We start from the raw sequence: 12,470 nt of genomic DNA, 5'->3' as shown, positions 1-12,470 counted from the left end.
TCGGATGTTTGGGGTGCCATAAATGATCAAGGGATGCTAACTAATACTCCCTTCGTTTTTATTTACTCTGCATATTAGATTTGACTGAAGTCAAACTTCATACAGTTTGACCAAGTTTATAGAAAAAAGTATGAACATTTATAATAACAAATCTATATGATGTGAAAGTATATTCAATAATGAATCTAAGTGTATTGATTTGTTATTGTATATGTTAATACTTTTGTGTATAAACTTCGTCAAAGTTTACAAAGATTGACTTTGACCAAAGCTAATATGCGAAGTAAATAAAAACTGAGGGAGTATTATGGGGGGGTGATTCACACAATATCACCTCTTCAGATGTCTAATGTTTGTTGATTCATCAGAGTCCAACCATCTACCAGTGTATTTGTCTGTTCAAAACCCTTTCCAATACTGATTTTCGCCAATGTCCCTTATTCTAAGTGTTTACCATGTGGAGTTGTGTCTGAACGGTAACCTCAAAGAGCCGCGTCTATATCTTAAGGATTTTTCGAGTGCATGATGGAGGACTTGCAGTCGGCAATGTCAAGTACTTGGTAGAGGAGTTTCCATCCTTACCCTTCCTTTTCCTTGCATGTCTGAAGGAAGGTTTGTCAGCTCGGCCATCAGACTTGGAACATCTAACACTTGAATCATCAACACTTTTTGTACAATATGACCGAAATGTAATCTCGCCACCCTTGTGACATTTTGGTGACACCGTCCAAAACACTGTTTCGGTGAGATTTTGAAGTTTGATCTTTAAGGACATTTGAGAAAGAATTGACTCAATATGGTTTTGGATCACAAAAATGAAAAGGCTAAGTCCCTTAAGATACGTTGACATTAATTATCAATCCAATTAGGAGATTGGGGTGCACTTTCCATGGTGAATTCTTCGATTCAACTGACATGACCTATTAATCATTTACTTTTCCTATTTTTATGGTTTGAAAAACTAGTAAACCAAATAAGCCCTAAGGGACGAATGCATGTTTAAAAAGTTATACACTTTGCTTTTTTTCGGGGGAAAAGTTATACACTTTTTTTGCGCAAAAAAAGTTATACACGTTGCTAACTTAAAAAGGAGGTATTACATCATGCTAATAGTTTCCTTTCAAGCACTGTCCTATAATGCCTTGCAAGCATATGTGACTGTTTCTTCGCCCTTCCTACCTTTCTTTCTGAGCGCACATCGCATGCCCCATTTCGTGTATGGGAACTTGTCTAATTTGCGCCACCATTGTGTGTGCTTCAGGAGCCCATGGTAAGGTCCAAAACTAGAAAACTGCACAGAAAACGTCACACAATGGAGTAATGGTCGACCCACTCAAATTTCCTCCAAGACAAAGGAAACAGCGACCTGCCGTTTAAACAACGCCACACGTAGCTCCCGCGGAAGCCACACCCTTGGCGCGCCACCCCCACTCCTCTTCCCGTTCCCGTCCACGTCACGCTCCACGTTGCACCCCTTCCGCATGTGCCGCACCGCCTATATTACATTCGCCGATCGCGAGGACGAGAACACGCACAAGTCAAGTCCCCCAAACCTGCAGATCAGTGATCCTACCATCATCCTTGGCGTTCAAACTCCCAACTCGTGATCATACTACGAGCTGCAAGTAGTATTGCCATGGCTGCGCCGGCCACCTTCGTCGTGGTGGTCGCCTTGGTGGCGGCTGCTCTCTGCGGCGGCGTCTGCCGGGCGCAGGACATGGACAACGAGTGGGCACGGTACCGCGGGTTCTTCGGCGGCGGCGGCACGCTGCTGCCACAATCGGACGTGGACCTGCTGGAGTTCCCGCTGAACCTCGAGTACCTGGAGGCGGAGTTCTTCTGCTGGTCGGCGCTGGGCTACGGCCTCGATGGCATCGACGTCAACCTCACCGGCGGCGGCCCGCATCCCATCGGTGGCCAGACCGCCGCCCTCACCCCCTTCGTCCGAGACGTCGCCACACAGTTCTGCTACCAAGAAGTTGGCCACCTCAGGTACGTACGCAATTAACCTCACAATTCGGCCACTTGGACTCTCTCCCGACCAAGAAATATTAGTAGCAGAGTAGCATACTAGCATGTCGTTTATGAACAGTACGTGCGTGTGTTTGTGCAGGGCGATCAAGCAGAACGTGAGGGGATTCCCGCGGCCGCAGCTGGACATCAGCGCGACCAACATCGGCAAGATCGTGGAGCAGGCGATGAACACGACGCTGGACCCGCCCTTCAACCCCTACGAGAACAGCCTCAACTTCCTCATCGCCTCCTACATCATCCCGTACGTCGGCCTGACCGGCTACGTCGGCGCCAACCCCAAGCTCCTCACTCCCCAGGCCAGAAGGGTACGTACCTAGGCTACACCACACGCGTGATCACCCTACCACCAGCCGTATCGATCAGACACACAAAATGCGTGCATGCGTACTGATCGATATTCCCATTAATTACATGTACGTGATACTCTAATTAACTTGTCGTACTTCTGTGATTGATTGCACGCAGCTGGTGGCGGGACTGCTGGGCGTGGAATCCGCACAGGACGCGGTGATCCGGGCCCTGCTGTACGAGCGCGGACTGTCGCGGGTGGCGAGCTATGGTGTTGGTGTGGCGGAGGTGACCGCGCACATCTCCGAGCTGCGGAACGAGCTTGGGAGGAGGGGGGTGAAGGACGAGGGGCTAGTGGTGGCGCCGGGTGAGGGGCCCGAGGGGCAGACCGTGGGGAACATCATCGCCGGCGACCGCTACTCGCTCGCTTACGATCGCACGCCCGAGGAGATCCTCGGCATCGTGTACGGCACCGGAAGCCCCGCCCAGGCCGGCGGCTTCTTTCCCCAGGGCGCTGACGGCCGCATAGCCAGGGGGCTCCTCATGTAGACGATCAATCGACGGACATATATACAACTGGAGTGTTGTTCTCGATCGCAAGTTGTAGACTATATGCATCATACATGTGTGTGTGTGTGTGTGTGTGTCTTGTCCTTATGGATGCTAATAATCAATAAAAGGACCTATGCAATAGGCAAAATGTTTTCCCATCAGCGTCGGCATCTGGCAAGTTCGAGAACCAACCATGGAACCCTAAGCTTCATGTGACAGCGGACGAATTTGGTCTTACCACTGAGAACCATTGACTTTGAGGCCTACATTATGAAGATATTCAGCTGAGGTTTTATAGAGTTGGACGGCTTCGCTCGCTCGGCCCCTGCCGCCGCCGCGCCCTCCTGCCGCTGCCGCCGTCCTCTCCTCCAGCCTTCCTCCCCCGCCGCTCCCTCCTGCCGCCGTTGTCGGCATGGTCCGCGCGATGGCGGCGACGGGCCCTTCTTTCCACGCTCGTGTGGGGGCACGGGGTTCTGTGGGTGAGGGCACTCCTCATGCGGCGACGTGGCCGTTGGCCGCGGGGCGCGTGGTGGTGTGGCTGGCCGGCGGCATCCGCTCTGCGCAGATCTAGGCCCTTTTGGGCCCATCTAGGTTGGGCGGGCCAGCGCGTGGCGGCGTGGCTCCCTGGTGGAGGTGGCGCAGAGTCGGGGGCTGCGGGTGATGGCGGCTCCTTCGGCCGATGTGCTACAACATGATGGCAGGGGTTGTCCGGACCCTTTGGGGCCCGGTCGGGCCTGTTCGGGCCTGGTAAGCTTCTGTCGTCATGTCCGGTCGGCTCTGCGGCGGCGGCGGTGGTTGTCCCCTCTCATCGGCTGAGTTGCGGATGCCCCCGAGCTCGTTGGCTCCTCGTCCCTCCTCCAGGTCTCGTGTCGGTGGCCTCAGGAAGATGACGAGGTTGGTTCGGTGACCATGGTGGCACATGTTGGTGGGCGGCAGGTCTGGTGGTGCACTTTGAATCGTCCCGGGTGGTGGTTTGGGTTTGGAGAAATCCCTGGCGGCTCATCCGGCATCGACGCGGTGACGCATGTGGCCGCCGCCGGACCTTCCTGAAGGGCGTCGGGTATACCCCTTCCCCACTGCCCTCTGCGTACCGGGGGAAACCCTAGGACTTGTCTGGGTAGCAGCGGCGGCGGCGTCGCACTCCTTCTTGAAGGTGTTGCTCGGTACGCGGCGCTTTGGAGTGCTAGAAGCGCGGTGGTACTTCTTCGGAGGGTGCAACGGTTCCCGGCCATCTTCGTTTCGTCGATCTGCCATTGTCGACATTTGTTTCTCTTTTTTTTTCTTTTGGTCTTGTTTGTGTTGCGGCCCAATGAGCTCGTTGTATCGGATGGTTGCTTAATCCAAAGCGGCGGCGGGGGGGGGGGGGGGGGGGGGGGGGGCTTTATCGTTATGAAGATATTCAAGGGTGGAAAGATTTTATCGCGTCAACGCAGTCGTCGGAATTGGCCTCTCCACGGGATGCCGACGCTGCTTACTTCCATGGCATTGCGAATATGCGGCATAGTAAATGGGCCATCGCCCGTGCCTTGGGAAAGAAGCGATCCTCTTGAAGGTTGCAGGACTATCTTGGTACATATCTATACCTTCTATAAGGAGATCTTCATGGTGGAGCCCTGGTTTAGGGTTGCAGTGGGTGTAAACTGCTGGCCAGCAGAGGCAAGGGTGTCTGCCGACGAGAATGCGGAGCTGACCCTCTCATTCTTGCCTGAGGAGGTTGGTCCGGCGATTGCAGAGGTGAAGGCTAGTTTGGTGTCTTGTCTGAATGGCCTCCTAGTCTCCTTTTTCCATTAGTTTTGAGAGCATCTTTAGGCGATGATTAAGCAAATGTTCTAAAAATTCTACATTGGGACATTGTATGTGTCCCATTTGAACTTCCGTGTGGTTCCCCAATCCCAAAATTAGTTGGGGAAACAGATATCGGTCACATTAGACCGTTCACGGTGATAAATGTCCTTCAATGGATATTTGCTAAGGTGCGTGCAACACGGTTTGCCCTGGTGGTGGAATGCCTCACACACCCTTACTAGTTCACCTTTGTTAAGGGGCGCCGTATTCACGATGCGACCCTAGAGCATCATGAATTGTTCATTAGGTTAAGGTTCAGTGCTAGAAGGGTGTGTTCCTTCAGCTAAATTTCTATAATGCTTACAATCGCTTGGACTGGTCATTTCTCCGCCAAGTCCCTAACCGGAGGGGGTTCGATGATCGTCGGTGTTGTTGGACCATGGAGATGGTCATGAGTGATAGCACCACTACCAATGTTAATGGAGAGGTGAGCGCCTATTTTATAGGTCGTCGCGCGGGGTGAGGTCGGGGTATCTATTTCTCTCCTCTTCTTTAACCTTCTCGTTGACGCCCTGGCGGACATCCTGGATGAAGCTATGATGACTGATCACATCTCTGGTGTGGTTGGGCATATTATCCCTAGAGCTGCATGGTGTGGCACATCTACAATATGCATATGACATCATGATCATGCTGTGAGGGTCGTAACTGGATATCATCAATCTTACGTTCCTTCTCCTTTCATGCGTTCATGTTGGGACTTTATATCAACTTCGATAAGAGTGGGGTTGTGGTCATGGTGTTTTCATTGGAGAACAAGCGCCAAATAGCAGAGAACCTAATTGTAGGTTATCCTTGGATACTTGGGGATGCCGCTTTCTAATTCTATGATCCATACCAGGGACTTTGGCCTGCTTTTGGGGCGTGTTGCATTCAAGACGGAGTCGTGGCGCAGGAGATTCTCCTCTAAAGGGAGTAAACTCATGCATATAGACTCTTGTCTCTCTAGCCTCCCATGTATATGATGGGATTGTATATTATATCAAAAGAGGTACATAGCTCATTTGACAAGGATCTATCACAATTCTTCTGACAAGCGGTCAATCGGCACCAGAAATACCATATGGTTAAGTGGGCTGATATATGCTTCCCTAAGGGCCCATGGGGTTAACGTATTCTGGCAGCCCAATGCATGAATGTGTCCCTTATGCTGAGATGGGTGTGGTGATTCTAAAGGATGAGGGAGGGCTATGGTTGCATCTTATAAAAGCTAAATGCATGCAGGGCTGCCGAGTTCCTCCCTTGTGATCGAAGGGAGCGCTCCTAGTTCTGGGAGTCCTTCCAGGTGATCAAACATGATATCCACCTCGGTATAAACATTTCCATAGGAAATGGAGATGGGACCTTATCTGGTTGGACCCGTGGCTTGGCAAGGCTCCTTTATATGTCAAATTCCCTGCCAATGGAGCGAGTGAAGGCGCGTACATTATGATGCCCATGGAGATTAAGGCTACTGAAATTCTTTCTAGGAGGTGGCCCTCATTCAAAAGGGGAGAGCATCTAATACAGAAGCGCACAATTTTGTAAAAAAATCTCTTACTCTCGAGTATTGTCAATACGTATGGCTACTTCCACTTTAGGATACTTTTGTTGTACCTTATGTAGTTAATCAATAAAGATACCAAACTTACTCAAACAAAAAAGAGTTGACATCGATCCAGGCTACATATGTGCAAAGAAGTTTTTTATAGATAAAGCATAGAAATGGGTAGGGTATGGTGAGGGTACAATAATCACATACCTATACATATGCCCGATGGGTATCCATACTCGATGGATACCCATCGAATATATCAACACATCACTGAAGGGCGATGGCATAGTTCTAGGTACATTGGCGCCACCGAGAGGTTTATAGGGCTGGTGAAATGATGATTGCGAGGAGGATGCAAGCGGGGTATTGTTGGGGAGTGCGAGCAAAGGATGGAGGTGGACTATTGTATGGATGTCTATTTCACAACTTATATACGGAGATTTAGTAGCTTATGTCTATGACAAATGTGACTTTGACGCCCCCGTTTATAATCATGCACTAATCATACATGCATCATGCATGATCACCAGTGGTGACCCACGTCAATATCACAACACAACTCTACGACACAACTTAAACATGAATCTTTATATTAGAAGTCGGGGTCACGAGGACCCATAATACATCAGTCAACAAACAAAAAAGTATGGGTATAGATGAAGTTAAACAAGTTTTTCCTTAAGACGGTTGAGCAAAACAATGACACTAGATTGAAAAGGCGCATGCCTCCAGCCTAGGACCTCCGAACTACTCGTCAACATCAAACTCCAAGTAGTATCCATCATCAAGAATACCTGTATCTGAGAGGCTACTATCTTATAGTAGCAACCGGGTTGAAGGAAAAAGATAGCAAAGCAACGGCGAGTACTCATCCAAAGTACTCACAAGACTTACTTTGGAACTATGCTACATATGCATCGATATCAAAGGAATAGGGGTATATTTGTGGGCTAAACTGCAGAAATGCCAGAATAAAGGGGGGGATCTCTATGTAACACATGTGCCATCATCTTGCAGCATTAGAAGAGGAATAGAGCATCTTGCAGCAAAGGAAGGGTATGTGCGCATATGAGTATAAGTAAATAGTACAACAATACCATACCCTGAAATCCTTCCTCGACTCCCTGCAAGAAAGCGATCCTCGGGCATTCCATATTTATAGAACTAGTGAATCATATCTAGTAACCGGTTCAAGTTGTATAGACATATATAGTAGGTGTGTTTTATCAAGTATCCAGTTCAAGTGGTATAAGATCGGGGTACATCTCCAAGCCATCCGTTACAATGGACGCGGCTACCCAAATAGTTTCGTCTTCCCTGCAGGGGTGCACCACATAACCCGATACGCTAGATTATCTCTGGCCAGACACACTTTCCTGGGTAATGCTCGGCCTCGGACAATCGACACACCGAAGTCCTACCTAGGCTCTCTAGAGAAGTCACCCGTCGGTCTACATCCTAAGCGTGAAAGGGTTGTTCGGCCGCTCACCTAATCCGCTCCTGCACGTGGCGAGACTGGTCGGGGACCAAGCCCATCTCTGTACAGATAGCAGGTAGTACTACGCTCACCCCAACAATCAGCCTACAGTTCTAAACTGTGACATCTAAGAAAGCTTTCAGGAGGAACTGGTGATGTTGAGGGCCCCATAAACATTACCGTGCACGGTGGTTAGTGTGTATATGCTAGTGACAATCTCGGTTCAAATACCCAAATCTTGTTGGTCGTATTATTCCATTTATCTATGGACATCGACCAGGGCCTGGGCCCACCTCATCCTGGATGGTCTTCGCATATCTTGTCGTTCCACTAACTTCAAAAATGTGGGGACAATACTAACATCACCATCATCTAGTGGATATCTGTTGGGTTCCCGTGTTGCATCACTCAGGAGTTGTCGGGGCTCAGGTCCATCTCTTACTGTATGGTACCACCTGCCCTTCAGCCCCCATACCAACATAAATGTAACATTGTAATGTAGTAATGTAAAGCATACCCGCCCATAGGGTATCATAGCCTGGTAATCTAGCATAGCAACACAAACAAGGATGTAGGGCCAACTAATGGAACACCAGCATAGCTATACTAGGCATGCTAGCATAACATGTCAAGTACTTTTACCAGGCGACAAAATCAGGCTATGCATCAGAGTATGATCAACTGAATAATAGAGATACAAATACCTAATGCATGAAAGTAGAGAGAAAGAATAGGCCATATTGGAATGATCAAAGGGCAGGGGGGTTGCTTGCCTGATTGCTCTATAGATGAAACCAGCTACTCAATGATGTAGTCGATCTCATGGTTTACAGCTGTCTCAGGGTCTACCAATAAAAGCAAATGTGGGGTAAACAAATAAATAACAGAGCAAACAAATGCAACACAAATGCATGGGATGGCAAAAGGTGATGATGATGTGCTCTGTTTTAGTACTACACAATTTAGTTGAAGTGGGAAAATATATGGAATATTTACCTGACTCCAGATATTATTTCATTAATTGATTCTGATGCAAAATATCAATGTTCATTATGATAGAGGTGTTGGTCATGCATGCAAATGACATATTACAGATTCGTTACATTTTTCTGATCAACTTCCATATATAAATTATTTTCACCTGAGCTACGGTTTATTTTATATGAATTCCCAAAATTTTAAAGATTTTCTGAATTTATTATTAATTCAAATTAATTGGATAAATGCTAAGCGCACACAGAAAGTGCACCCAACAGAGTGTTACACAGGCTGGCACATGGGATCTAGTTGGCTGCCCAGTGAGCAGTCAACTATGGACTTAGACTGGTCAATCTGACATGTGGGGCCTCGCAGTGAGTGAATGTTAACTTAACAATTGATTAAGTTAAGTTAAATAGGTTAATTAGGAGGTGGGGCCCTACTGTCAGTGTGTCAATTAGTTAACATATTTAATTTGTGCTAATCCTAATCACTACAGTCGCATGGCCCACATGTAAGTGGTCGTGGGCTTAAGTAAAAGGGTCATTAGCATTTAAACTAATTGGTCACATCATCACCACCGACGTTTACCGCCAGTGACCACAGAACATGGCGGCGACGCGCGGAATTCGTCCACAGGGCATGGATGGACGTGAGACTGGTCGCGTTCGAACGCCAGTGATACGGCGCGTCGAATGCTAGCACTGGTCCGACCAGGGGAGACCAGATTTGGCCGGAGCAACAACGTCCGACCGTAGCCAGAAGGGGAGCTCAGAGGAATCCTTGTTTTACCCCGAGTTCGAGCGGTCCAGGGTTCTAGAACTATTCTACGGGCATGCACGGAGCCAGTGGATACACACGCGTGACCAATTGGTGACCAGAGTGATGCCGGCGATGAGCTCAGGCGGCGGTGGGTTTTGGCTCTCCGGGAAATAGCGGTAGAGCAAGCTATCGCATGGGGAAGATGGGGAAAAGATGTGGACGCTCGCAGGGAGCATGGTGGTGAGCTCAAGGAGGTTGGGGCTGGTCGGGGATGCGCAGATCAACGGCAATGGTGACGGTAGGGGAGAAGGAAGAAACCGATTGAGGTGCACGTTATGGGGTCCCCCAGCTCGAGCCCGAGGTCGGAGTCGAGGTAGTGGACGACGACGAAGCTTCTGTACAGGCTCTCTGGCTGCGGAGAGGACGATGGCAATGTGGGTGGCGTGGCCATGGCGATGGCTACGCTCGTACGAGCTTGGTATCAAGCGGGAGGGGCTAGGGAGGAGGAACCGCGACGTGGGGGGGGGGAGGGATTGGGATCGATCTAGGGTTTTCCACGAGAGGCTCTAAATAGGGCAGGGGTATCGGATGGCATGCGACATCGGTGGCCATGTTGTGCACCCGACCTTTGCACGACGTTGGCGAGAGGTAGGGGGATGCCGAGGCAGGTGGGCTGGATCGCATTGTGTCCACATAAGGCCCAATGGCATAGTGTAGGGTTTTGTCTTTTTCTTTTTTTTCCTTTTCTGTTTTATTTTTATTTCTCTCTTTTCTATTTTATTTTAATACCAAATGATTTTTTATGAACTTGACTTTTGGCACATAAATATTAGGCAATATTTTGAACTAGTACACAAAATTTCAAATCATTTTGAAGTGTTAAAATATTTGTTTATTTTGAAATGGCCCTATTAGTTGTTAGTCCCCATTAAATATTGTTAGGGGCATTTTGGGAATTTGGGTGATGTTGTTTTCCTTAACATAAATACTTAGGGATTCTTTGCAATACCACCAAAAAAATATTGTTTGAAGAAACCTTATTTTGTCTTATAATTGAAATTTGAATTCGATTTTGATTTGGGGCAAGTGGCATTCATTATTGCAAAACATGATGACATTGTATAATTAGAGGGGATAATGTTGTAGGTTAATTATAGGGGCGTTACAATGACCCACTGATGTCTACTACACAACCTTCTTCTTGTAGATGTTGTTGGGCCTCCAAGTGCAGAGGTTTGTAGGACAATAGCAAATTTCCCTCAAGTGGATGACATAAGGTTTATCAATCCGTAGGAGGCGTAGGATGAAGATGGTCTCTCTCAAGCAACCCTGCAACCAAACAACAAAAAGTCTCTTGTGTCCCCAACACACCCAATACAATCAAAATTATAGATACGTTGGAGACGTATCAGCATCCCCAAGCTTAATTCCTGCTCGTCCTCAAGTAGGTAAATGATAAAAACAGAATTTTTGATGTGGAATGCTACCTAACATATTTATTCATGTAATCTTCTTTATTGTGGCAAGAATATTCAGATCCATAAGATTCAAGACAAAAGTTTAATATTGACATAAAAATAATAATACTTCAAGCATACTAACTAAGCAATCATGTCTTCTCAAAATAACATGGCCAAAGAAAGTTCATCCCTACAAAATCATATAGTTTGGTCATGCTCCATTTTCGTCACACAAGAATGCTCTCATCATGCACAACCCCGATGACAAGCCAAGCAATTGTTTCACACTTTAGTAATCTTAAACTTTTTTCAACTTTCACGCAATACATGAGCGTGAGCCATGGATATAGCACTATGGGTGGAATAGAATGTAATGAGGGGGTTATGTGGAGAAGATAAAACGGAGAAAGTCTCACATTGATGCGGTTAATCAATGGGCTAGGGAGATGCCCATCAATTGATGTCAATGCAAGGAGTAGGGATTGCCATGCAACGGATGCACTAGAGCTATAAATGCATGAAATCTCAACAAAAGAAACTAAGTGGGTGTGCATCCAACTTGCTTGCTCATGAAGATCTAGGGCACTTGAGAAGGCCCATTGTTGGAATATACAAGCCAAGTTCTATAATGAAAATTTTCCACTAGTATATGAAAGTGACAAAACAAGAGACTCTCTATCATGAAGATCATGGTGCTACTTTGAAGCACAAGTGTGGAAAAAGGATAGTAGCATTGTCCCTTTTATTTTATTTTTTATTTTTTATTTGGCCCTTTTTTAATTATTATTTGGCCTTTCTTTTTTTGGCCTTCCCCTCTTTTTTGGCCTTTTTGGGACAATGCTCTATTAATGATGATCATCACACTTCTATTTATTTACAACTCAAAGATTACAACTCGATACTAGAACAAGATATGACTCTATATGAATGCCTCCGGCGGTGTACCAGGATTGCGATGAATCAAGAGTGACATGTATGAAAAATTATGAACGGTGGCTTTGCCACAAATACGATGTCAACTACATGATCATGCAAAGCAATATGACAATGATGATGCGTGGCATAATAAACGGAATGGTGGAAAGTTGCATGGCAATATATCTCGGAATGGCTATGGAAATGCCATAATAGGTAGGTATGGTGGCTGTTTTGAGGAAGATATAGGGAGGTTTATGTGTGATAGAGCGTATCATATCACGGGGTTTGGATGCACCGGCGAAGTTTGCACCAACTCTCAATGTGAGAAAGGGCAATGCACGGTACCGAAGAGGCTAGCAATGATGGAAGGGTAAGAGTGCGCATAATCCATGGACTCATTAATCATAAAGAACTCGCATACTTGTTGCAAAAATCTACAAGTCATCAAAAACCAAGTATTGCGCGCATGCTCCTAGGGGGGTAGATTGGTAGGAAAAGACCATCGCTCGTCCCCGACCGGCACTCATAAGGAAGACAATCAAATAACACCTCATGTTTCAAATTTGTTACACAACATTTACCATACGTGCATGCTACGGGACTTGCAAACTTCAACACAAGT

The 12,470-nt window shown here is 47.1% G+C and overlaps 1 protein-coding gene across 1 annotated transcript; it reads left to right on the top strand.

Moving 5' to 3' along the window:
• The first annotated feature begins 1,509 nt into the window (after positions 1-1,509).
• On the top strand, positions 1,510-3,035 carry LOC123185452 (desiccation-related protein PCC13-62). Its single transcript, XM_044597331.1, has 3 exons — positions 1,510-1,992; positions 2,114-2,339; positions 2,500-3,035. Exons 1-3 carry the CDS (start codon positions 1,637-1,639, stop codon positions 2,869-2,871), a joined length of 954 nt encoding a protein of 317 aa, XP_044453266.1. The 5' UTR covers positions 1,510-1,636; the 3' UTR covers positions 2,872-3,035.
• Positions 3,036-12,470: the final 9,435 nt, after the last annotated feature.

This window comes from Triticum aestivum, chromosome 2A (genome assembly GCF_018294505.1).
Source record: "Triticum aestivum cultivar Chinese Spring chromosome 2A, IWGSC CS RefSeq v2.1, whole genome shotgun sequence".
Lineage (NCBI taxonomy): Eukaryota > Viridiplantae > Streptophyta > Magnoliopsida > Poales > Poaceae > Triticum > Triticum aestivum.
Note: the sequence above shows the minus strand (reverse complement) of the source record. Positions and strands in the feature narration are given on the sequence as shown.